The 26,455-nt window shown below is 45.7% G+C and overlaps 3 protein-coding genes across 7 annotated transcripts in view; 2 read left to right on the top strand and 1 right to left on the bottom strand.

Moving 5' to 3' along the window:
- The first annotated feature begins 18 nt into the window (after window positions 1–18).
- Window positions 19–21,252, top strand: LOC115343324. Of its 3 annotated transcripts, XR_003924075.2 has the most exons (5): window positions 8,476–9,015; window positions 10,113–10,219; window positions 18,413–18,693; window positions 19,143–19,258; window positions 21,172–21,252. XR_003924075.2 is itself a non-coding variant. In XM_041129015.1 (3 exons), the coding sequence occupies exons 1-3, from the start codon at window positions 2,041–2,043 to the stop codon at window positions 4,335–4,337; spliced, it is 705 nt and encodes a 234-aa protein (XP_040984949.1). In that variant the 5' UTR covers window positions 19–2,040; the 3' UTR covers window positions 4,338–5,594. The 3 variants fall into 3 exon arrangements, 1 of the variants encoding a protein (XP_040984949.1); XR_005934090.1 differs by lacking the exons at window positions 8,476–9,015; window positions 10,113–10,219 and adding an exon at window positions 16,645–16,769; XM_041129015.1 differs by lacking the exons at window positions 8,476–9,015; window positions 10,113–10,219; window positions 18,413–18,693; window positions 19,143–19,258; window positions 21,172–21,252 and adding exons at window positions 19–2,453; window positions 3,492–3,585; window positions 4,140–5,594.
- Window positions 15,202–24,558, bottom strand: TNIP2 (TNFAIP3 interacting protein 2). Of its 3 annotated transcripts, none has more exons than XM_030019132.2 (6): window positions 23,812–24,558; window positions 21,103–21,408; window positions 19,101–19,184; window positions 18,272–18,553; window positions 17,772–17,891; window positions 15,202–17,275 (listed from the first exon to the last, which is right to left on the bottom strand). In XM_030019132.2, exons 1-6 carry the CDS (start codon window positions 24,292–24,294, stop codon window positions 16,994–16,996), a joined length of 1,557 nt encoding a protein of 518 aa, XP_029874992.1. In that variant the 5' UTR covers window positions 24,295–24,558; the 3' UTR covers window positions 15,202–16,993. The 3 variants fall into 3 exon arrangements, with proteins under 3 accessions (XP_029874992.1, XP_029875001.1, XP_040984922.1); XM_030019141.2 differs by having other exon boundaries at window positions 24,205–24,546; XM_041128988.1 differs by lacking the exon at window positions 23,812–24,558 and adding an exon at window positions 21,729–21,814.
- A 239-nt stretch (window positions 24,559–24,797) lies between these two features.
- SH3BP2 (SH3 domain binding protein 2) overlaps window positions 24,798–26,455 on the top strand; it is a 93,611-nt gene continuing 91,953 nt past the window's right edge. The window contains exon 1 of the mRNA XM_030018600.1: window positions 24,798–26,087. The gene's annotated coding sequence lies outside the window, so the exon portion shown is untranslated. The remainder of the gene's footprint in view (window positions 26,088–26,455) is intronic.

The following is a 26,455-nucleotide window of genomic DNA, read 5'->3' on the forward strand; positions in this document are numbered from 1 at the left end:
GGAATTTTGTCATTGGCTTTACTGGTTTGAACTACTTTTGGTTTTGTGGGAAAGTAGAAGCATAAAGAAACTTTAAATGTCAATGATATGTGCTGATACGTCGTTGATCCTACAAAAACTTGAAGCTTCAGGTCTCTTGTATATATGTTCAAATGTACTGGAAGGTCCAAATGTATGCTAAGAAATGTAGGTGTGCCGGAAAGCTCTGGGAGGTAATATTGTGAGAAAATTACTGCAGTACTATTGTTGAAGCTTTTAATGAATTTTTTAAAGAATCTTAGTGAGTTCTGAAATGCCAGTCTTACTCTGCAATGCAAAGCCAGTGTTAAGTATGCTTCGCGTTTTCTTCTGTTTCACTGGATGATTTTGCCTGGCGTTCCTCTCATCGTTATCGGACAAAATCCGCTTTGTTTTCCTGCCTTTTATTTTGATCCTCAGCCCCTTTTGTTTACTTTTCTCAGCCCTCTCGAGTGTTCTCCTTTCTAGCAGAAGACACAACCCTGCAGCAGATGTGTCTCTGTTTCGGGTACATGGTACCTCTGCTTACGAAGCCAGAGCACCCGGCTGTGGCCAGAAAGACCTCCCTTTAGCTGGGAGGTGGCTGTAGCAGCATGTACACAGCACCCCATCTCTTCTGCTCCACCTGAGCGGGGGTACGTTGCAGGGAAGAAGGGGGTGAAGCCAGACAGACCTGCAGTTCTCACCAGCGCTGCCAAAGCCACAGAAAGGCTTTCTCAGCCTTTCATCCACGTCAGCCCTTCTGCTCATCATCATCTTGTCCATAAATCTAGTGCCTTTCTATGCTGTTTGGTTTTTTTGTTTGTTTTTTTTTTTTTTTTTTTAGCAATGCTGGGCACTCCTTTAGCAACATCAAACTGGACAAGTTGGGGTTACTGGGGAGCTCTGAAGCTGGCCTGCCTGCATCCCACTGCATGCTGCCCACCGTGGGCAGTGAAACCCCATCGCTGCTCTGCTGGAGGCTGCAGCAGCCTCCTGCTCCGCACCTTCCCCATCCATCGCAGGTACTGAGCAGTCCCTGGCAGTGGAGGCTTCTTGGAGTCACACGTGGGTGTTAAGTCACTCCAGTCTCAGCTGTGTTTTAAGGCACCTCCAGGAGCTTTAACCACTACAGGTCTCTGTTATTAAGAGCAGAACTGCCCCACAGCTGTGAGGCTGAGATCTAGAAATAGGAGCCCAAGAAATTGGATCAAGGCATTAAAAATCCAGGAACTTTTTTCACTGGGATTAGGGATTTTTTTTTTGTTACAGATAGGGGGATGGCACAGGGAGTGTACTTCCCCCTCCCTGCCCCCCCCAGTCTCCAATTGTTTTGCATGAGTCACTGGTGCTGATTAAAGCCCAGCCCAGATTAAATATATTAAGGTGACTCCATTACCGCTGTGTCAAGGAACAGGAAGGTATAAACTGATAGATGGACGCAATCGCGCGGTCTGACCCTCTGTATCCAGTAGGTCCGTATGTCAGTTATCTCTCAGGTGGTGGTGGTTAGTGGAAAGGCTTGTGCAAGAGCCAAGAAAAAAGGAACGAAAGGTTAAGCCTGGAAGGGTGGAGAAGGGAAGAGGTGGGCGTGAAGAGGAACTGAAGAGCTGGCAAAGGGGATTCAGCTTCTTGCAAACATGCAGCTTCATGAAATCACAGCTTAGATCTGCGTAGCTGAAGGTTTTTGGGAGCTGGAAGAACAAAATCTCTTCTCTTTTATAATTTCTCTAGTCCTGACTAGTGCAATGGGGGTGCAAAATTTTTGTCTGTATTTGGTGTCCTTGGGTTGGAGGAAGCATGCAAATGATGCAGCTCCCAGACCATGCACTTTCCAGAACATGGAACCATCATTTCCAAATTGTAGTATTTGAGGCATCAATGGAAACAGGGTGAAATGTTTGAAAGAATTGAAAATACCAGGCCTAGAGATACTTGGAGGTTTTGAAAAGCTGTTTTTGTTCTTGGAGAAAGCTAATTTAGCAGAACCAAAACTTTTATTGTAACTTAACCTCGGCTGAACTGTTGACTCTTCCAGAGGAGATGCAGAAAGAAAGAGCCTCTATGAACCAGAAGGCCAAGGTGAAGAGTGGGCCTGTCTGCAGGTCAGGAGAGTCAGGTTCAGGTCTCCTTCCAGACAGTCTGTCTGAGCCCCCGTCAGCATTTGCGTGTGTAGTGGAAAAACTTCATCAGAACAGAATGGGAGAGACATCCCTGAACAACCTGTCACTTAGAGCACTGCCCTGTGGCGGGAAAGGTTCCTGCCCTACCACCAGATGTAGATGCACACATGTGCCTAATTTAATCAAATACACACTGTTCTGCTATATGCATACACGGACGTTGGAGATTTTTTGCAGGCAATGTAGTGAGCAGCCATGGGAGGTGGCGCACAGCGTCGTTTCTCTTCAGTTTGTTGCAGAAGTACTGCATGACGCACGTCGTGTCCGAACAGGGTAGGATGGCAGAAGGCGCCTGCTAGTTCGTGTGGTCCCCAGGGTCAAGTTAAGTGCTGTGGAGGGAAGGAGGGATTGCTCCATCCCTGGGAGTGCCTGTGCTGGGCCTGGGGGTGCTCCCACAGAGCAGGGTAGGGCTGCTAGCTGGCAGAGAGCTGCAGCAGGCTCTGCAGGCTGCGAAGGCTCCTTGTAGGAGGGAATTGCATAGCACAGTGGTGGAAAAAGGGAGTAAACTTTTTGTAGGGACCAAGTGGACGCTACGCAGAGTTTTCTAATCAGGGAATCTAATGAAATTTGCTGTACTGGAAAGACTGGAAGGCAGGCTGTGTGGTTTCTTTGCCTTCTGCAAGGATGTAGCTGGACTTCCCTCAATATTCTGCTCTGTTGTCATATTTTTGTTAAAGTCCTGTGGTCTTTTGTCCATTTTTTCTTTTTCCATGTTTTTCTTGATGTACAGTTTTGAAAGCACAGTGCAGCACTTCAGCTGTGCTTTATCAATGCCATGTGGAGCAGAGGGATTTCTTCACATCCACCTGACAGCTCTTCTGTTTATCCTCTGCACTTTGGTGCCTAGCTTATTCACAGCAGCCTGTGACTCAATTCAGCCTCTGAACCTTCTTGAGGAGTTGCCCTGTTAGTGATTCTTCATCATGTATTTGTGCAATTCATTGCCCTCAAACTACATAACTTTGCATTTGTCCTTGGTGAATTGCCAGCATTTTCCAAACCACCTACCCAATTTGCCAAAGCTGTTCATTCCGATTCCTTTCACCAATGCACTGGCACTTTCTTTTCATTTGGGATCTGCATGTGTATTTAACACATCTCTGTCCCATCCCCCAAGCAGTAATGAAAGTATCTGATTGTTAGGTCCAGGACCCATCTTTGAGGAGCCTTGCTGATAAATTCTCCCAGGCTGATTTTTGCACCCTTTGAGATAATGTTTTTCGGAGTTTGCTTATTGAAATGTCGTGTGAAAATGGTATTGAAACTCTCAGTATCTCTCACGATATCTGCTGTTTTTCTTCTGTCCACAAGAGCTGTCATCCTGAAAAAGGAGGAAACAATCAGTTTGACCATGAGTAGCAGCCAACATGGATTTCTCAAGAATAAATCACCTCCTTGTTGTCAGGTAGGCACTTAAAAATCATCTGCTTGTTCCTTTGAGGGAGGGTTGAAGGTAGTTTGTTTTCATTTTAAAGACGTTTGTCGTTTCCAAGCTTCTGGAGTTTCATCCATGACTTCCCAAACAAGATTGAGTATCTGTGGGAATTCAAAAAATTCAACCAATGTTTTTTATTCTAAACTTTGTGATGATTAGCATCAGCACAGTCACTTTGAAAAACCTAATGTATCCAACAAATCCTTAGTTTAAGTTCATGCTCCCTTGTTACCACTTGTCTTTGTGTTAACCACTCTCTTACAGCTCATTTTTGTCAAGACAGCAGGAACCGTGCACCTCTTTTATCAGATTTCAGTCCTTTTCTCTCAGTCAGAGTCCAACTCCTTCCTTTGTCTTCCTCCTTCAGTTAAATATCAGGGTCCTAAATGTGGTATGCACACAAGTGAGATTCAGAAGGATGTCCTGAAGTTCAGTGTAATTATATGTAGATGCACTGTTGTACTAAGATCAGAAATTCAGTAACATCAGTAGTGAGTAATGCCCTCTTTTTTGTCACTGTGTAGGTACCAGCAATTCAGATCCTGACTTACAAAACAACAGAAGTGTTTTGTGCTTGGTCTTGCTCTAGTTCTTCAGTAGATGCAGATCAACATCTCGGGGCCGCCTTCCTGCAGCCTAGGAAAGCACAGAGGTTGCAGGTCATATTCATGATGCACTCGCAAACTCACAGGAGAGTTTCCAAAATGACGGCTTGGTTTTAGTCAACGCTGCTGTTTTCCTCACCTTTGTGAGCAATGGAGCCGCACCACATCAGCATTGTAATACAGAGGAGGGAATACTACAAGCACTGATAATAAGCATGAGGGATTTTTATGTTATCGCCCACTAGTTTGCCTATGGTCTGGTGTGATTCATCATCTTCGCAAAATGGGAGAGCAGCTACAAAGAGAGCAATTTAGAAATCTCATCCAATTGAGCTGTGAGGAAATCAGACATAACAAAAGAATGGAAACAGTTGCTGTACCCCAGGCTTACTGTAAAACCTTCACAAATTGCAAAAAAATACAAATATCATGAACTGTGAAGTCAGGAAAGAAGGGATAACTCTGAGAGGGTCTAACGTATGTATAGTGAAACCATACTGTCAGGCTTTTAACTTGCTGTGATTTAGGGAGCCTAGTTATAGAAGAGGTATGTACCTGCATTAGACCTCCCAGGTTTTCAAGGCTCTTTTGCTTTCTACCCGTCTGTTAGATGAGTTTTCAAAACAAGGCTGTGCATTTGAATTGAGGAATTTCTAGAGTCTGCCAAAAAAAAAGTGGAAATTTTTTTTCCTTCCTCTTCACCCTCCATCTCTGCCAACAACGGACAGTGTTGTCTGTCTTGTAAACACTTCAAGAATTGTTTGTTTTAGAAGCCATGCCAAATACACCGTTTTTCTGAATATTCAGCACTGGTTCCTGAGATAAGTGTGTCACTTCTTTGTTTAGTGTTTTAGCTGAGGTTTTATGTGTCTCCTCTGTATCTCCATAGGGTATTTATTTATCTGCAGATCCTGAATATTTTGAACGTGACGGTTAATAAATAAATATATAAAATCCCTCTCAGGATCGGGGGCAGGGGGGACAGGAGAAAGGGAGAAATAGGTCTATTTTTTAACAAGAATAATTCATCAAAATCAGTAATTGTTTTGGTTTTTTGTTTGGTTTGGGGTTTTTTTGCTTGACTGGTGTCAAATAGCTCAAGCTGAAGTTAAGCTGGGGGTCCTGGTAGGCAAGTTGAACATGAGCCATCAGTGTGCCCCTTGTACTAAAGGCGGCTGCTGTTAGGCAGGGTGTTGCTAGTCAGTCAAGGAAGGTGATCCTTACCTTCTGCTCAGCACTGGTGAGACACATCTGGAGCGGTGAGTCCAGTTCTGGGCTCCCCAGTATGAGAGAGACATGAACATACTGGAGAGAGTCCAGCAAAGGGCCACAAGGATGATTCAGGCCTTGGAGCATCCATCAAACAAGGAGAGGTGAGAGCTGGGACTGCCCAACCTGGAGAAGAGAAGGCTCAGGGGTGGGTCTTCCCAATGTGTATAAATATCTGATGTGGGGGCGGCACAGAAGACTGGTCCAGACTTTCTCAGGGGCGCCTAGTGACAGGACAAGAGCCAATGGGCACAAGTTGAAATAAATGAAATTCCATTTAAATGTAATCAAAACCTTTTCTACTGTGAGGGTGGTTGAACCCAGGAGCAGCTTGCATAGAGAGGTTGTGGACTCTTCATCCTTGGAGGTGGTCAAAACCTGACTGGGCACAGCCCCAGGCAGACTGCTGTAACTGACCCTGCTTTGAGCAGGGAGGGGTTGAACTAGACGATCTTCAGACCTTCCTGTTCCCAAGCTCAACTATTCAGTGATTTTTGCAAAGTTGCCATTGATTGTGACAGTCATAAATTTGATTTAGACAAATAATTCATGCCTAGACCTGCTGTCTTCATCCAGAAGTTCCAGTAAGTTTCTCTCTGTGTTTCCTTTAGGTACTGGCTCCATGCCCGTGTCCTTTTCTGTGAAGTTTAATTCCTATCAGTACTCTCGCACGCATACAGAATTTTCCATTATTGATTTAATGCATGCTTGAAAGCTATTCTACTGTTTATTTCCTAAAAATCCCCTCCTTCATGGTCAGTCTTGGCTTCCAAATCAGTAGGCTTTTATGTGTTTATTTTATCCTCTTTCATATTTGATCTCTCACTTGCAAAGAGCTGGAGTGAAAATCCCAAACTCCAGACACACAAACACAAGTTGACATTTTCTGAACCTGAAGTCCATAGCTGTTGCTTCAAAGAGATTCTGGCTTTCCAAATGTGAAGGATCCTGCACTGCTTACACTGGGGTCTGAGTTTACCAGCCTCAGCTGTCAGCCTCTTGTGTAGATCAGACTCATCTTGACTCATGAGCAATTGCATCACTAGTTGGAGTAATTGCACCAGTATAAACAACTGTGTAGCTACAGGTTGTACTGGTTTGCCGCACTGAAGACCTGAATGGCTGTTGCAGGTTGTGTTGCTACTACAAGTGCTCCCTAAATGTGGCTGAAGTTTCACTAGACAAACCTTTCCTGTTTGGAAATAGGTGTTAATGATGTGTTGATACATTTAGGGAGGCAGGTTTTGAACTACAGCCTGTTCATGGACATCAAGTAATGGGATGGGGTTGGGTGTACTGGAGACTTGCTCTTTGTTCTATAGCTGGAATTTTTAGTCAATATAGCTTTCAAAGGTGTTGGGTTTGGGGGGGAGGGGTTTAATCCACTTAAAAAGTTGCATGATCGTTGTAATTATTTAAGTACATAACCCCCAAATGTGGGCACAGCCTTAAACTACAGTGCGTCAGGCCTCAGAGTTAGCCTCTTCAACCCAGGCATGTTGAATCGGTGGCTGCCTAAAGGTGCAAGTGGATGCAGCTTGCTGGTCCTTGCAAAAACTGGCTGAGAACTCTGGTACAGAACCAGGCCTGCCTGCTTGCTTATTTTTTGTCAGCCACAGGGAGGAAAAACATTTAAATAATGTGGAAAACTTTGGAAAGAAGAGCCCTAATGGAGTCTGTAGCCTGTGACCATACAGAGTGGCTGTACAGGTGACCCAAGGCTGAGACTTTTAGCGTACCCAGCCCAGGGCTTTCTCCATGAAATCACAGGGTTGTCTCATTGAAACGATGTCAAAACAGTTGCACTGTTGGCACAAAGCTTATTCTGGCTTGTGTTAGCACCATCTCTAGAACTGCAGGGATGCCCCTGTGTTGTGCACGGTGCCACGAAGCACAGTGCTTAAATGAGTCACAGCCCTTCCCGAAGTCTTCCTCGAGTTGAAAGCTGCACAGAGGGTACTGGAACTTGACTTTTAAAGTCCATTCCAACATTAGCCACTTTAGTATTGTTATAAGGCTTAATATTAACACGGGCTTGTAGACAAACTGTTCAAAGATTCAGGAGAATCACTGAAGGGGTATGCAAGCCCAGCTTCTTGCTTATAGACATTAGGGTCCTTTTCTGTAGGTGCTGGGGACATTATGTGCCCCTCTGGTTAAGGAAGCAACCTAAGAGATGAATTTTGTGAAAATCTGTTACAAGTTATTATCTGTTCTCACTGTTTGTTTTTGCTCTATTGCAGCAAACCAGTGATACTTGCAAGTATGTATAGTGCAGGCATCCTTCTGGGGCTTGGCTCAAAATCATTCAGTTGCCCAGACTCTAAAAGAGGTCCAGGTAAAAATTTTGGTGACTGCAGGATCTGGGTTGTTTACAGCTGCTGGGAAGGCAAAGGCACGAGCTGGCTGCGGGGAAGAGTAAAAGGTAGCGCTCGCCTGCCTTTCCAGGCAGTATTTCCCAACCTTGTTACTGCCCAGTGTGTGTAACAACTGATATTAACGCATGCAAGAGAGTACAGCAGAAGCAGGAGGGAGAGTGTCCTCATGCTGTTTTGCAACACTGCACATTTGAAGTTCCTCAGCTGTGCTAAGAGGAAGTGCTCATTTGGCTTTGCTGCCATTTCAGGAAGGATAAAGCTCCAGTAAACTTTCCCTGAGAGAGTCACCTGGAAACCACAGAGATGGAAATTTGTATTTGCCCACTGCCTGTCAAAGGAGATGCCACCAGAAGGACACTTAGAGCGCAAACCCTGAGTTGAGGAGAAAGGCAAGACCAGTGCAATCCCCACTGCACGGGAGTTAAACTGGTCAGCACATACTATTTTTTTCCCCCCCCAAATGGTTATTCTTGGGAGTCGAAGACTTTGACATTTTGTAGGAGGGGATGCAGTGCCACGCGACCAGTGTGTGTAGGTGCAACAAAACAAAGCCTCAAAACAGTTCACAAAATAAGTTGTCGCCCATTCTTTGGGTGACGGTGATGAGGTGGTTGTGCTCATCAATATTTTCCACTGCACATTGTGCCTCCCCAGGAGCTGTCACCATGCAGAGCGTTTAGGGGATTCCGCATCTGCTTATCAAAGGATGGATCTTGTGTGGGAGGGGAAAGCCTGCCTGCACCCCACACTGGCTCCTAGTCTCGGCCACAGAGATTAATCTAAAAAGATCAGTTTAGTGCACATAACTGTCTCTAAAACACCCTGGTCTAGTCCACTGCTTTGCCTCTGTGTCTCTTTCAAACAAATTCCACCTTACTCCCCTTTCCAGACTCTCTCTGCTCAGTGGCAAGTGCTGCAGAGCTGTTCCCTCTGCTGGGAGATGAATTCCTGGTTTGCATGTAGCACAAATCGTTGGGGCTGTCAGGGATCTCCCCTTGGTCCCAGCACACCACTGGGCACAACCTGTGTCCTGTATATTCTGGAATATCTTTCTGGCAGGAAGACTTGCCCTGAAAAGGTGTAAAACCTCGCAGGTGGGAAAGTGATGTTACCTCCGGAGATGAAGTGCCTTCTTTATAATACAAGAGGTACTTGAAGGAGCAAGAAGGGCAATCATATAGTGCTTTTGGGGCCAAGCTGTGTGTCTTGGTGATTAGAGGCACTCAAATGGGGTGGCCAGTGTCATGGGCTCTGGGTCCTGCCCCAAGAACTGTTACTGTGTTTGAGTGTCATTGGAATAGGGCACAAGTGGGCTCTGGTGATCAGTAAGTGGACTGCTCAGGAGAGAGAGAGAGAGCCTGACCTCCTCTGTCCTATTAAAAGAGGTAACTTGTGGTTTTAAAGCTATTTTAGAGTCATGGGGGAGCTGTCAAAATTCTGCTTTATAAAAAAACAAGAGGTGCAAGCTCAGAGGCAGAGCATCTTTTGCATCATTCACCCTCTAATAAAGGCTAAAATCCCTTTTTTTTAGCACGAGAAGTGTGTGTACTTGCACACGCATGCCTATTGCCTGCTATACCCAAGTTTCAAATTCCCTGCAAACCACTGCATTCCTCGATCGCTCCCTGGCGATGCCATGTTACCTTCATCTATATCCCTTCAACTTCTCTTCAGAGGGTTGCTTTTCATGGCTAATTGTAGGTCTGACCTTGCAATTACTGGTAGTGTGAGCTTCAGCTTCCTGTTTAAAAGCTGCTCTCGGGACGCAGCTCTGTAGTGATGAGGTTAGTCTGGATTTCGCTTGCTCTTCTTGCAGGCTGTAGCCACTGTTCTGTAGGATTTTCACGCGCTCTGGACTCATCTCTTCCCCTCTCAATATGCTCACCCAGCGAAGAGCATCCCGGACAAATGAATGCTGGTAACTGGGAGGCTGTTATTTTAAGAGCATTAGAGTAGATCACCGTGGCCCTTTTTAATGAATTTCGTAATTGCAGTAAATGAAAAGACTTTTATATTTTCCCAGTCCTGCCATTGATAGATGTAAGTTTTAACAACATTTAGACTCTGTCCAGGCGGTTGCATTTGATGTGATGCCCCTCCTCTGCGTTGTGCAGAAGTGAAGCACAGACAGACAGACTTCCTGCACATCTCTGCTTCGTCGCTGGTGTGACAGGGGACATGTCCTCACCCTAAGACTCAGCTCATGTACATTCACAGTTGGCATCTGTTTGATCTTTAACTACAGGTGCAACTTGTGCCTCCCAGGTGAAGGTTTGCCGGCCTCACAGCAGAGGACGTGTGTTGCTGGAGAGCTGTCGCTGGGAAGGAGACCTTCCCCACCGCTGTGCCCAGGTGGGCCTGCACGGAGGCACCCCAACATGGGGAAAGATGCCCCCCTTAAAAACACGTCCTTTCTTGTGCCCACCACGCGTCTGTGGAACAGCTACTGTTTCAGTGCATCACTTAACTGCCTGGAGAATATGGCGTGTTTTAGGGGTCATGCCACGTTGTGAGTAAGGAGGGGTCTGGAAGATGCAGCTGCTGGTGGACTTCTGCCGCGCTCATCTCTGTGCCGCTCTTGCTCCTCTGGGTCTTTGCTTTGACTGTCCTGTTGTGACATGTGAGGGGCAGAGGTGGGCTTTTGCAAAGTGCTCTAACAAGTCTCGGAGGCCATTAAGGATGGGAGCTGCTCTAGCTCTTGTTTTCTAGGGACCCTACACCAGGTCTCTGATGGGGCTTGCTTGGTGGCTCTGGCAGCGCAGAGCAGTCAATGCTCAAGGAGCAGTTCCAGAAATGCACCCAGGAGGTGTGTCTCATGGGTAATAGATGTTCCTGGTGTTAAGGATCAACCACTACTGAAGTTTAGGGATCAAATTAGGACTGGTTTTCGTGGAGGGTGGAGAGGCCCCTTATCACAGCAGCTAGGATCAAAGGAAGATCTCTTTCTCTCCGGAGATGTCTGGTTCTGGTCTGCCAGCTGTCCTTAGGGGTGGCTCACGGGAGAGCTCTGTCCTTCCACCTGGGGAGGTAAGAACAGGCCTTGCAGAACGTGGAGCAGATACTCAGTGCAGAGGTCAGAAGAGGGGCTGAGAACCACTAAATTAGATCTGCATCACTGAGGGCGAGTTCAGACAGTGGGAAGGAGGAGTAGGATGCTCTTTTAGACTGTGCTGAGCTGTGGTGTGCATGAGTCACTTCACAACCCACCAAGCCCCCCTTTCTCTTGGTAGGTTATGTTCTTCCTCGAATGTCTGTGAACCTTTGCATGCCTCTTCGGATGCCTGAGCTTCCTTGAGATGTGGTGGTGATGGTCAGAACGAGGGCTGATTCCTCTGTGGGTGACTGAGCTCGTTTCCTTACTCCTTTTCGCCCTCGTATGAGCTGGGATCGCTTAGTCCAAGCAGATCTGAGCTCCTGTCACTTCCCCCACCGTGTGTCCCGAGAGAGATGGAGACCCTGCCCTGTAGCGTGGTCTGAGACCTGCTTCGCACCGGGCAGGAAAAACTCCAGGGCTTTGAGCGGGACTAGTCACAGTGGGGCTGCTCCCAGAGCTGGTACGTCTGCCTGGGGCTCTCCTCCCGGCCCCGGGGCCCAGGTGGCAGGCGCAGGTGGCCGGCTCGCACGAACCGCAGCTGGCCCAGCCCAGGGAGGGCTGCGGGGGGCACAGCTGGAGGGAGACCGCAGGTTGGCACCTTGCCCCTCCGTGCCAGCAAGGCACCATTGCCTTGGCGTGGGCTCCTGTCTCGGCGGAGAAGGTAACGCCGGGCATCGCCCAAGTCCGGACTGCTGTGGAGCAGGACGCCGAGCTGCGAAACCCGCTGTCCCGTTCAGCCACGCCGGTTTGGGCTGTGCAGGGGAGGTTTGGGACGTGGCTGGAGGAAGCCCGGCTGCAGCAGGAGCCCAGCAGCTCAGCAAGGCGTGAGGTGTGCTAGTGCTGGCCGAAGAGCTGGCGGGGCAGACGCCAGGCTTGCCTGGTGGTAACACGTGTGCCCCTCTTGTAAAAACCGCCTGTGATATTTGTGTGTAACCAAGAAGGTGTCTGTCTATTGGCGATTTAAAAAAAAACCCAACAAACACACGCATGCTTTTTGTATGAAGACAGATTTGACAAAGAGATTGGGTGAGTGCAGGGTGGGGGCGGCGGGGAGAGAAGGGCGCAGTGGTGATAGGGAGGGGATGGAGGTGGATCTGCAAGTGCTGCACAGCTGGGTCCCACTGCTCTTTCCTCCCTCCCACTCCTTGAGAAATTAGAGTGCGAAAGCCTCAGGCAAGGTGAGTTCGTGTGACACCGAGGAGGTGGGCGTCAGCACGAGCAGCCAGAGCTGCACAGCTCGCGGGTGCTCGGTCCATCCATCAACCAGGTCTCCAGAAGACGTGCTGGAGGACCGGCCTGGGGAAGGACGGTCAGGGGAACAAGCGTGGTTAAGCCAAGTACCCACTTCATGTGTTTTGGGGGGGGGGCGGGTTGTGCCTTCTAGAAATAAGCTGTCTCGTAACCCACCGTCTAGTTCAGTGCTGTTCGCAGTGGAACTCTGTGCTATGGAAATGTCTCAAGTTCCTGAGGGAGGCTGTGGGCCACTACGGATGCCATACATCCAGTGCATATTGTGAGGAGTTCCTGCACCAACAGCTTCTTAGCAGTAAATGTAAAAAAGGAGGAAAAAGTGGACGTGCTAAAGAGAAAGGGGAAGAATGCACTGAGCAGCAGCAGGAGTGGAGGCTGTGCTGCTTGGGATAGTTGGTGCCTTTCAAGAGGCCCTGTTTCAGCAGTTGCTGCAGCACCTTGTAAACCCCCACCCAACCTTGTTGGAGCTCTGACCCTCCGGCTAGGACGGCCCATGGCAGGGAACACTTCGGTGAGGGTGCTGGGTTGCAGCATCGGGTGAGAAGGCAGGAGTGCTTAACCTGATAACCCCATCCCTCTGCTGAGGGAGGTCCTGCTGGGTTAACCTAGTGCCTTGTAAGTATTTCTTATGCTTTAGGTTTTTAGCTGAACCCCCCCAGCTAGTAGCTACTGGAGCATGGTACTAGGAAATATTACTGCAGCATACTTTGAATTCACATAGATTTTGTAGAAAAAGCATTTGAGACTTCCCTTTTTTTAGAATGAGAAGCACTGCCGTTCTGAGTATAATGGTGTGGCATCTTGTTTGGAATTTCCCTTGCTTTCTATATATACACATGCAGCGAAGCCACAGGAAATGGAAGTTTAAAAAAAAATACCATAGAGCATAGGTATCTTCTTGAAAAAATTTTATTCTTGTAGTCGGTTTTATTATTAGTGAGCACTTAATCTTGAGGCATCATTTAAGGCTTGTTTTAAAAGATCTGATGTCCTAAATCATTGGAGGGGGAAGCAGGCATTGCCTTAAAAGTTGCAGAAGATTCGAGAAGAGACTTTTTAGGGTCTATACTGCCCATGCTACAGAAGACAGCATTATTGTTGATCTTCTCTCCCATAGGGCTTTTGGGGAGGGGACCAACTTCTGAGGCTTCTCCCAGTTGTACTTTCTGAGATTCAGTGAGTTAGTCTAGCCCACAGTTGCTGTCGTGATTGTGTGCCAAGGGCCTACTTCTGCATGGCAACCAGCATAGTTATTAGTAAACAGCATTTACTTTAAAATCCCAAGCAAAATACATTATAATTAGGTCCAGGACTAATGAGAACCAGCTTGCCAGTACTTGGAGGATATATGGTCTGAAAACCTCATTGTTGGTGAGACAGCTGCTCAGGAGCTCTGAGCTCGTCCTGGGTCTGAACTCAGGCTGCTTTGGAGAGCAAAACTGAGGGAAGGTAATTTAATGGGGGAGAAATTTTAGGAGAATGGATGGACTCATCATGAAGGTAATAGGTCAAATACATCTTGGCAGCTCTTAACATGCTAAGACACATTCCTGCAAGACCCAGAAGAGACAGTTATCCTGTCTCCGCCCAGCCTCCCTGGACTTACAGAGGTACCTCTGTATTCTAGCATTGGCATGCCTCTCCAGTACGGGCATTGCTCACCAGCAGTGGGAGGTTTACAGAAGCCGAAATGGGCATTAACTTTGCCTGATAACAGGGTTCAGTTATCTTGGATGCCTTTTATTACCAACACAGCAAATAAGGAACCAAGTCCCATATGGTCACATAGTTTTTCTGTATCATTTTAAAGAGTCTCTTGTGTGAGGACTTGTTTCTGCAGTTTTACAGACGATGCGTGTTTCAGTGAACAAGTGTAGTACAAATGGATAACGAAAGTTCATAAAGTTTATGCTATTGAAGTTCCTTTCATTTTATGCAGTTACTTTCTTACTCATGCCTTTATTGCTTTCTTTTGGGAAAGGAACTGGGTTACTTTTACCGTTTAACCAAACAAGACATGCACAACTTGGACGGCCATCCAAGTGGCAGAGAACACCAGTGTGAGGCCAGAAGGAGCTCTCCTTAATGCGTAAAGGGTTCAAAAAAATCCTGGGAGCTCATGGCTGCTTTCACTTCAGTGTTGGGGCAGTGGAGCTGACAGGTTTTATGCATTCTGGTCTACAAGTTGAGGAACCTGAACTGTGAATGTAGGTGGTGGTGGTGGTAATTGCTTGGGATGCCTTGATGTGTATGCTTTGACTGGTGAGGAGAGGGCAAGTAAAGACCTTATAGTGTTTCTTCAGGACATCTACCAGTCACTTTGGAAAAGTCAAAGCACTGGGTAATAGACAAGTTCTCTTAGGAGGAATAGTTTATGCCCTATAATCTGAGACAAACATTTGCATGTAAGACACTGGTAGTTCTTCATAGTGTGTGTAACTGATTTCTTGGTTAAGCCAAAACAAGAAAGAAATAGGTAAGGCTTTTTACCAGCTAGAAAAATAAAACTCAGTAGGAAATGGTAAAGTAAAATAGCTCTGAAGTGAGGTGTTTTTATACTGAAAAACAGCAGATCTGTCCTAGATTTTTGCCATGGGTATTCAAATTCCAGTCATCATTTATTGCACAGCTTTAGGTGGTAGCTGTGATCTGTGCGTGATCTGTAACTTCACCTGCTTGTGCCTGTCAGTCCAGTGTGGTCCTCGTTGTAGGTATATCCAGTTTCCCAGCACTGAAGTGCCCTCCTTTCCCAGGATTCATACTAATCTCTGCTTTGACTGGGCACTAACCCACAAGAATAGGTACTACTAATTTCTGGGTAGTGCAGATTCTCGTATCTAATTCTTGCATCTATTTCTAATAGTTGTAGGTCAGTCTGTCCCACTGTACCCACAGGGATTAACAAGAGGGGAAACCTATAGCAGACGTGAGCTTCTGATGTATATTAAAGCAGTGATTATCTCAATGTAATAAAAAAAACACACACTGCCAAGATCTAACTCACTTTATTGTTGTGTTTGTAACTGTCTTGTAATGTGAATCACTAAAAAAAAAAGTCCGTATTCTGCTGTATCAATCGCTGGTGATATAGTATTGATGTACACTGAAGCTGTAAACAAGGTTTGTCTAATGAGAACAGTCAGAAACAGTAAGATTAGCTTATGCCACAGGAAGTTTAATCATACGTTTCTCAGCCTATGTTCTGTGGGCTGCATCTGATCTCTAAGACCTTAAAAGGCAATGTATAAAATGGTCACTAAAAAAAGAAGAAAAAAATAAAAATCTCTGCATGTTTGTGCATGTTGTGTTGGGAACAAGCAGCTGGTAATCAATCACAGGTTCGCAATCAGTTAAAGATTAGATTAATAAGAACAATTGCACCTGCACACTGCATGCAATGGCCCATGCATCTTTTTTAGCAATATCCCAGCTAAGACAACATTGGCATAAACCATCATCTGTCTTTGGGGCTGCAACAGGATCCTGAACAGGAAACATCAAGGAAAATATCCACAATCTTCCTAAAGTGTAGTACTGGGAAGGAAGCAAAGCAGAAGACAGGAGTGTTGTGACACAAGGTAAATTTTTTTAATTATGGAAGGTCCTGGTTGCAGTAGGCCTTTATTTTGTATCCCCTCCTTAACTCCAGCTCTGACATGGTGAGAAACACTTGGAGCCAAGGCTGAAAAAACCCGTGGCTCTGCTACATTTGTACACTGTAACTTCTGATACTTCTCAAAACAGCCCCCTGTGATTTGTTGAAGTTATTGCCAGCGTAGGTAGGGTAAGACAACGTTTAAGCTAGCACTGGCATCATCACAGATCTGTGGCAGGGTAGGGCGTTAATGTGCTCTCATGCATCTGAAAGGTCATTCTTCCTCACGTAAATGAGGAGTGATTTTTCAACATATGTGAAAATAGTCTGAGACACTGGTTATCACTGAAGTAATGAAATAACTCTTAATCTGAAACTATGACATTTAGTTAGCCCTTAGTATAGTTACTGGGACTATTTCACATTTAAATACTTAAACTGAAAGAGAGATTTTTGACCACTTTACTAATGTAGTAAAACAACTGCACAATCACTTTTATTATAAAAATAATCCTTAGGTAAAATAGGAATACAGTCAATAATTACACAAATACACATTTACAAATGTGTAAAATAGTTACTTATCGCACAGAAAAAATAAATATCCCTGTACATTGTTTCTGTGCAAGAAGACAGGCTAGTTTTAGTCAATAACCAGCCCTTTTACATTTTCTTCACTTCTCCTGATTTCAGTGGAACACAAGGATTTTCGGATGAGATGTCTGAAAGTTCAGCCTCAGTAGACTGAGAAGAAGATACTTTCGCTTTTAATCCAGATAAAGCACAATAAGATTTTTTCCTATCTATCTTCTGCCAAAATGCTCCTCCCCCGTTCTTCAGTCTACGTTTTTGAAAGAGGAGGAAAATTTCAAGTTCAGTAATTTTTTTCACAAGACTTCAGACTGCTGTGAAGAATTAGACTCAAATACAAGTCAAGCTGCACTCTGATGCTAACTACTACTGTAAGTTTCAGTTTAGTTTGTAGTAGAATTTGCATTATTCTTGCCTTCCTCACAGTTGTTAAAAATAGTTCTTCATAAAAACACTTTGCTTTATCTTGAAGTCTTTCATACAGTCCAAGAGAAGGTGAAATCAAGTAAGAGGTAGATATTGTTCATCCTCCTAATTCCTAAGAGTTTTACTGTCTATAAAGTAGTGATCGACTTACACGCTTCACGTCACGTGGTCACTGACAACATTCAGCAACATGCTTGAGGAATTCATCACCGAGTTCATCACTGAAAAACCTCATACAATGAGGGCATCTAAGTTCACCCTGCGCCCTGCCCTCAGATCCTGAGTTTCCATTGTTCGCAGGAGGAGAAGCTTGTTCAGACTGTGAAGATGTTCGTCTCAAGCCTGTTTGGCCTGGGCTATTGCCTCGTAGATGTTCAACATTCGTCTGTACGTACATATGATTTTGGTTACCAATGTGAACTCTGAAATGACTACTTGTGTCTCTTGAGTCCTAGAAAGAGAAAGAAGAGCTCTTGAAAAAGATGAAGTAAAAAGATATTCTTTAACAGACTATTTCATCACCTTTATCTGAAACACTGCTCATGTTTTTACCAGTAGATTTGTAAATAAAATATGCATCAGTTTTTGCAGTTTTATTAATATAGTTGTAATAGAAGGCTTGTAGAAAACACAGAATATAGCCAGTATGCTACTTTAAAGATGCCACTGTTACAAGCGTCATGGCCATCCTTCTCTTCCTTCTAAGAATTCACCCTTAGTATGTTGATCCAAAATAGAAGGGAAACAGACTGGAAAGGGGTATTACGTGTATTGGGAAACATCTCCACTAGAACTGACTATGAAATAATGTCAGTTTTGATAGCTGCCCTGAGCTGAAATGGTTTTAGAAGTACTAAGATTTTTTTTTTAAATCTATTTAAAAGTATATTTTAGTCCTGAATCCTGTTGGCATGTTTAATTGAAAAAGTAGGATGTTGCTTCCTTACCTGTCTTCTTGCTAGCTGGTGTTGCAGACACGCAACTTCTGCCTGAAGCTCTTGTATTTTACTCTGTGCTCGTTCTCTGTCTGATCTCTCAGATGTGAAATCATCTTTATAAACTAGGACCTGAAAAATAATTATTATGTTAATATTTTATAAATTAGAGCATTGGAAGGTTAGACTAAAAAGTTGAGGCTGTGATTCCTTTGTAAATAGTCATTCTGAGAATCTCAATATTATCTTCTCTACCATATCTGTACTTTAAAGGTATTTGTATTTCTTTTTCAGACCTTTCATATTTTGTATTAAATCCAGCAGAACTGCATGCAGTTCTTTAAGTAAGTAGTGAGTTTCCTTTAAATCTGTGTTGTTAAGTATCTGTATAGCCAAGTGTGGCAAGACAAGTGGCAAATGTCAAAAGAAATAATTCATTTTTCCCCCTGGGACTTCAGTGATCTGGGGAGAAACTAAGAATTCCCACCTCTAGGAAAAAGAAACTTAATGACCTGTTGCTCCAGCATTTGTATGCGCTCATTATCTCCTTCACTAGCCTTCTTCACATCTTCTAATTCTCTCTTTGTTTTTATGCATTCATTCATTTTTTCCTCCAGTAGCTTGTTTAACCGGAATATCTCCTTGTGCATCAGGTCAGAATTCGTTTGTGCTGAAGTTATGCCATGCTGCTGCTCCAGTTGCGACTTCATCTCTTTTAGCTGCAAGTGGAGTCGCTTCACATACTCATCCCTACTTGCATCGTATTTCTGCCATTTTGCATTTAAGTCTTCCACCTGAAAGATTACCCAGGAGAGTCATGAAGACACAAACTTCCAAGCTTTCACAGACTGTCTATATGTGCAGGACCAAAATTCTCTAAAAGACAATATAATATGCTGACTCAACCACTGAGTGTGGCTAAGCTGCTTTACAGGTGAGCAGAAGATTATCGTGCTGTAAGCCAGGCTCTTCACGGGCAGCCTTCCCCATTCGCCAGTTCATAGGGACAGTATTAAATAATATGGAATGGGGGGGTTGGCAGTCACCATGGCCCTGGTGCTGTTCTCCTGGGGTGCAATACTGATGCATGGAAGGAACACAAAAATTTTCTTCTGCAGTGTATTTTTAATAACAAAACCCCAATACATTAAAAACTATGTAATAGTTGTTCTTAGCTAAGGGAACAAAGACAATGTGCCATGTTGAAAGGACTAAGAAAAATTTTGGACTCACATTAAACTGTCGTTTAATTAGATTAACCAGGTCTTACCTATGCCAAATTTACTGTAATTCAGCAATACTCAATCAAATCTTAATCTTGTACAGAATGAAAGTACTCACGTGAGCTACTTTTTGTTTTAACATCCTGTTTTCATCTTGTAGGTTGCAGATAAGAGCTTGAAGTGAAGTTTCATTGTCTAAAAGCTGTAATTTTCAGATAAAGGGAGTGTTACTTTAACATAAAAATCCCAAATGCTACTTAACTATGCTGTTAAACTGTAAGTAATCTTTTTTTTTAATTCCTCTAAAACTATTTGCTAAATACATATATCATTTCTATATAGCATATTTCTAAATGCTAATAGTATAGCCTACAGTTTTTGTTATTAATAAGCAGAGCAAAAACATACTCAGGCTTTTACGACCTTGCTATTGCTTTTAAATAGGTGTGTGGTGTCATAAAAACATACCTGTCTTACCAAATTCTGAGCCTACTGAAGGTAACAAGAAAAAATACCACACATTTTACGTGCATGAGGGTCTACATTGATGACAACAGAGCTTAACAGTTTACACGAACTCCTTGGAAACTACTTGTTTGGAGTGGGGGAATGCATGACAAAGACACAGATATGCCTTCATCTTGCTTTGTTATTACTGTCAATTTTGGCCAGTACTAGGAAGAAATTACTGAGGGGGGAAAAAACCCTGCTTGCTAAATAATTGACTAAAATGATACCCCTTTTTTACAGTTGTGACATCTGCTTAAAAAACCCCCAGTGTATGTGAGTAATATAGAACTCTTTTGTACAAAATTCCCTAGAATCAGCTAGTAATTGCATCTGAAATTTCTCTTCTTCAACAGGGAAGTCCCCACCGTACAAGGTTAGCTACTTATTACATATATCAAAGTCAATCAAGTTTCCTGTCTATCAATTACACGTAAAATATATTAATACTAAATGCCTCAAGTCCCTTAAAAAGTCATTTTTTTCTTATATCTGGTCAACCTCTATTTCTTACGGGTAACTTTGATGTGAATAAGTTTTCTTTGGAAATACTCCTGGGATGTTTTACAAAGTCGAAGTGAGCGATGTATAGTTTATCATAAAAGCATAGGTGAGTGGTCATGTGAAACACAGCATTACCACTACATAGCAGTAAGAACATGAGACACAATTATTCTTTTTTTGTGAGAACTGGCTGTAGCATCCTACTCAATGCTCTGATCTGTTATTGGGGGTGGCACCTCTAGTGTTATTTCCTTATGGTATTATCATGAATTACCTAACAACTCTGAACGATCATGACTTCTGGAAAAACAGAATAACATGATCTACCTCTACCCTACGCTGAAAAGCTTCAGCTAAGGTGATGCAGCAAAGCCACACAGCTGTTAGCAAAGTACGCCAAAATCCAGGTGTTTCTTTGTGCCCCTCAGTAGCATTTCTGCCACCCTCCTATCACGAAACAATTTTTCTAAACATCCCTGCTGGACAGAAACATTGCCTGGCACTGGGAGGCCAGGGGAGAACCCCAGAGCAAAAAAAAAAAGGTAAGACACCTTGACTCATTCTTCCCTAACCAACTTTCCATAGGTCTGTACTGCATGTGCAAAGCCAAATCCTGATCTGAGAAGACCACGTGTTGTAGAGTTCTTCATATAAACACTACTTTAAAATACCTCTAGTTTGTTTTCTGATTTACTTGCTTAAACAAGTAATCAGGAGATACCACCTTCAAAAGCGCAGCACCATCTAGTGATGCACAGAAGTCTGCTGCGGTATAAAGAAGGTACGGTCTCCTGTATATGCAGGGAAGAATGGTAATCATGAAATTGCTGAGGTTAGAAGGGACCTCTCAAGATCCTCTCCTCTCCAAAAAAAGCCTCTGATGATGACATAAGTGAGATGGCCAAAATGCAAGTGACTGACAACTGCTTCCATCCTAAATTTTTGGTACTTGGAATTATTTAGAGCTTGCCATGGTAGTCTTTTCACCCTACACAAAATTATTTAAAGGGATGTTTCTCACCACTCCCCAGTTACAACTATCACATTGTAATTAACACCTCAGAAGCTAATAAGACTTTAAAGAAACAGTAAAGAAGCAGTAAGAATACCTGATTAGATCTTTCGGTAGGTATCTGGTCATCTGAATTCCCCTTCTCTTTTCTTTGCTTCTCTTCTAGACATTTTGCCAGATGTTGACACATTTCTGCTGTGGACGCTAATTTGCGTTGAAGTTGATGAGTTTCATCAGTGAGTGAACGGCACAAAACATCGCTGGTGGCCTGAGCCTTCTCTCTCTCTGCCAAGCTCTTCTGAAGTCGTAAGATTTCTCTCTCCTTTTCATATGGAGGCTGATTTATCATCTGCTGTATCTCTCCATTTTTCTCCTCTAGTTGCTGATTCAACTTCTGTACTTCCTAAACATAAGGGGGAGGGGAAGTTATTTAAAAGCAAAGTGAACTCAAAAGCCAAAATATGTCTAAGACTGAATTCCATAGTGCAGTAATGCCATTTGTTCCTATACTCACTGCAAAGTACTTGAATTGGATTTATTTTACTTTTTATTTCTATATAATCACTTGACCTTGGAACCGACAGATCGATCAGTCAAAATCAAGAACTGCTCATAGAGCTATACAAGCACTTCGTAGTCAGTAGAACAAAGAAACACCAGCCAAAATTCAGGAAGATTTTATGAAAAGGTAGACAGCAGCAACAAACTAAAGATGGAACTTACAAGAAACGAATTAAAGGAATAACTATGGAGACTGAGAAATGCTTGCTGGTCCTGCATTCTAAACTACCAGATAGTAAAGATTTCCCGGGGGGGGGGAGAACTGGAAAGTCATCTTATCAAAAACCAGTGAAGCGTATTCATTGCCTGGCACTGTCATAAGGACAAACCAGCAGGAGCACACACAGCAACTTTCCCACCTAGGAAAGGATGAGTGACAAGGACAAGCAGAGAATTAAATCCACGTGGCAGCAATGACTCTATTTTGGCCATAGCTGACTCTCCAAGCTATGTGAGCAGGTCGGACATACTCTTAGGAGACAACTGTGTATCTTTTTGCCACGCATTCTTGTTGAATTGGAAGCTCTGTGGGATCATCAGCATGGCATTAAGTTAATGTCTCTGCAGGTGTTTGGAGTAGGAAGAAGTTTGCTTGCTGACTGGGGTAAACCACTTTGTAGTACCATGCATCTGAAGTACACCAGTCCTGACTTTGTCAAAAACAGCTTGTGCTCAATATCCTCAAGAAGTAGCGGATGCTGATAACAGAAGCCTCTGCAGCACGGCTCCTGCAGAATCAATGACGCCCTGGATGCCAGCATAGACCATGACACAGGTACAAGCTTGACTCTACCCTTCCAGTTCTTCGGGAGGGCTAATGGAGCTGTAAATCACAGGGAACACTCTTCTTTGCCAGCACGTAGGCCTCTGACTTCACAAAATGTCTTTTTTTTGGTGGTGTTATTTTTAGTGACAATGATTTCAGTGTTTCTGATTTGGGCATAAAATATTTATATCTAAAAAGAATAAAATTAGTATCTAACTTACAGAAACAGTACTTGTTCTTATTACTGACGTTTAAATTCTTCAGCATCGTGCTAAATTTCCCTTTTGCTATAGATTAAAGACATTCAGCATCAGACTTCAAAATATATTCAGATACCACAGGTTTGTCATCTGTCTGCAAAGTGTCAGTAAGATCATCTCTTATTACAGATTTCCAAACTTGAACTTCTTTAAATGTGTTTTAGGTGAGTGTCATAAATGGAAAATGTTTTGTATAAGCATTAGGTCAAGAGATTACTTATGACAAAAATACTTGTTTCAATTTTAAGTACTGCTTCTGGGTTTGGAAATTCCTTTATGCGGCTTCATATAGAAAGAAATGCTTTAAAATTCTTTAAGTATTTCAGACTGAACGTGGGAAAGTCTTAATGACAGTAACAAAAATAGCACTTGTGGCGGATGGGAGGGGATGCAGTTTAGAGACTTTTTTTCCCTGTCATGAAAGATACTGATTTCCCTAATCTATCTCCTCACAATCCAGACTTGCCAGTTACTTCTCCAAGTATTAACGTGCTGCCTTAATGTCAACAGGAAAATCCATCTTTAAGTGCACTTTAAAAAAACCCACTTCAACAGAAAAAGCAGTGGCATCAGTTGTTTATCTTACAGAACAAAACTGTTGCATCTGATAAAGAGGAGGGTCTTCAGTAAGTAATATGGAACTTCCAAATTTAGGGGTTTTTACTATTTTTCCTTCTCCTTGTGAAAATAGTTGCATGAAGATTCATAATGCCACGCTCCGTTTCTGCTTTAGGATTTTATGGTTTACCTCCTTGAACTTAATGCAGTGGGAACTACTGTTGGATACAGATGGCTGAATTGCTTTGGGCACAGTCCAACTCTGGGCGCAGAGCGACAGAGCCAGTCCTGTCAAACGCACCGGCATTGCATTGCGGGGGTCGAGACATTTGCTCTCTGGTCCAGGCTCTGCCACCACCCACTTGCCGTGACAGCGGGCAAGTCACTGAAACCAAGTTGTCGGGGCTGGTGCCTGCGCACCCCCATCTGTCTCCGTAAACGCGAGTGAGCCGTCTGGATGCAAACCGTCTGCATCCTCCATTCAAGACAGCCCCTGCTGGGCTCACTGAACCGAAATCGCTCGTTTTTGCTGGAGAGGAGTGCGGAAACGCAGCTCCCGCGGTGCCCGCTGCTGCCGCTCCTCGGCTATACGCGCACCCTTTCGCCCGGGGAGGCGAGGCGCTGCCTGCCAGCGCTCCTTCGAGGGCATTCGCGGTTTTACCTGGCTCAGAGCTTCCACTCGTCGCGCCGAGAGTCGCTCGCTGTCCCTGAGCTGCTCCCTGGCCTGGCCCAGCTGCTCCAGCAGGCTCTCCACCAGCGAGCGGGCCGGCTCCGCGCCCGCCGCCCCCGCCTCGCCGCCCGCCGCCGGCTGCGGCTGCTGCTGCTGCCGCCGGGCCAGGCTGCTCCGCAGCTCCCGGATCGTCGCCTCCTTGGCAGCCAGCTGCAGCTGGAGGTGCTTCAGTTGCTGAGCGGACTCGTGGTACAAGGTGCAGAGCGCGTTGTACCGAGGCACTTTATTCTTCAGGCTCCTGTTTTCCCGGTGCAGCTTCTCCAGCGTCTCCTCCACCTGTTTGAAGCGGGCCACCAAGGGGTCTGTACTGCTACCCTCGCTTACCGAGCACATGGCCGGGGAAGGTGAGCCGCGGTCACGCTGCTGCCCCTTCTCTTTCTTCTCCAGGGCGAGCAGTAATCCGGCCAGGTGCATATAAACCCGCAGAGGAGCCAGGCAGGGCCGGGGGCAGTTGTTGTTGTTGTTGCTGCTGCTCCTGCTTCGCTCTTCCGCCTTCCCCGTCGGGGGAGGAGGACGGCCGCTCTCCTTTAAGGGCTCGCAGGGCCCGCCCGCCCTTCCTTCCCTCCCTCTCTCCTTCCCCGCCGCTTTTCTACGCCGCGGGCCGGGCCGGGCCGCGCTCCGCCTCTGCGGAGGGGGGAACCCCGCCGCGGGGGAGGGCAGCGCTTTCCCCCGCCGCCAGCGCGGGAGTCGGCCCCGGGGGCAAGGCTGGTCGGGGAACCCCGAAGAGGGCTGAAAAGGAGAGAAGGCACCCGGGGGCTGCGGGGCGGGAGAAACGGGAGCGGGCCGAAACCCGGGGGCGAGCGAGGGGGCCGGGGGGGGAGCGGGAGGCTTGCTGAGGGGACGGGGGAAGTCCGGGCTGAACGAGGGGGTGGTGGGTGAGGGGAACGAGGGGGGGAAACTGCTGCAGGAGGGGCCGCTGAGGGGCGGGGGGGGGGGGGGAGCGAGGGTCCTTCGAGGGGCCGGAGGACGGCGCTGGCCCCGCGTTGCTAAAGCCCCGTAGCGCGGCGTCCCGGCAGGAGCCGCGGCGGGAATTTCCCGGCTCGGAAGGGGGCTTTCCCCGCTGGCGGCGACCCCCGCGGCCGGGCCGCTCGTCCCCCCTCACCCCTCTAGAGAGGCCGCGGCGGTGGCCGGGCCGGCGCATGCGCCGCGGGTCTGGGCTGGCGGGGGCGGCCTGCAGCCCGCCGCCGCGCCCCGACCTTCACCCCGGGGCGGCAGCCGGGTCTCTGCCCTGGCTTTGCCCTGGCTTTGCCCCCGCAAACGGTGGCGAAACGCCCGGGAAGTCCTGTGTAGCGTGTTGGAGCGGCATCGGTAGCAACGGGGAGGGTTTGGACCCAGGCGAAGCAGCGCAGCGCTCCTCCGAGGCTGCACAGCTTTGCAGGTTTTGAGGAGAAGCTTGGCTTAGGAAAGGCCTCGAAGAGACCAGAAATCCTCCGGTCGTCAAACTTGCCGTCATCAGCTGGTGTGTGTACCCTCGGGATTGTGGAGTGGGTGGGAGTAAAACCCAGCTGTCTGACGCCCACCCAACAAAGAGGTGCCGGTCGGCCGTCCCTGGGGTGGATAACTTCGTTATTGGCAGCATAGCGATGGAACCCCATAACGGAGGGCACGGCCGTTGGAGAGGTTACCCTGGTGCGGTATTCCTCGCAGCGGGAGGGGAGGATGGTAAACTGGACTGATGTGGTTGTTGGATTGGTTTAGTTTTGTCCGTGTCATCATACTGGTGGAACGGCTTGGGGGGGGAAAGCTGTAAACTGGTACAAAAATAAAGCCTAGGTTACACTTTGTTATTATTTGTAATAATGTTTATTGTGCGTATATGTATGCATGTGCATAATAACGTATAACACACGGAGCTCTATATGTGCACACAGCCTTATTACACTCGGTTCAGCACAATCATAGAAGGCGTTTCTGGACCAAAACGCTGTCCAATTACAGAGCAAGTGAAAATCACCACATGCAAGTGGTAGAGGGGGAAAAAAGAGAAGACTTTGGTCAGTGTGATGGAGAGCAGCCCCCTGTGTTGGCACCTTAGCTACTCGTAGGTGTCAGGGTGAAAAGATACAGCAATAAAGAATTTGCGTGGAAGAATTTACAGGAATCAGAACATGATGAAAGGAGAGGATACTGAACTTCAAAGTCGAGACGCTCAGTGCCACTGGTGACGGATCAGAAGCCACGTGATACTGGTGTGTATGAAATGCAAGGTATAACGTTTCAGCCTTTCATGAAGGCAGTGGGTGTAAGTTGAAACAAGAGGTTGCAATCAAATATAAGGAAAACTCTTTCACTGGAAGGGCAGTCAAACATTGGAAGTGCTCTGAGCAGGAGTTTGGGCTAGAGACCTCCTGAGGTCCCTTACAATGGGAATTATCCTGCGATTCAATTCAGCTTTTTCAAGGTGGAAAGTCATTGTTTTGTCACCTCAATTATGCTAGAAAGGGTTATCCAAAAGATTAGGAGCAATACATTCAAAATGGTCTGTTGGCTTAGCTGTTTCAAAAAATATAACTGAATTTTATGTGCATGGCAGATCCTGTGTGACAGAAGAGGGTAAAACACTTGCCTAAGGTAC

The sequence above is a fragment of the Aquila chrysaetos genome, chromosome 1 (assembly GCF_900496995.4).
Source record: "Aquila chrysaetos chrysaetos chromosome 1, bAquChr1.4, whole genome shotgun sequence".
NCBI classification, from domain to species: Eukaryota; Metazoa; Chordata; class Aves; order Accipitriformes; family Accipitridae; genus Aquila; species Aquila chrysaetos.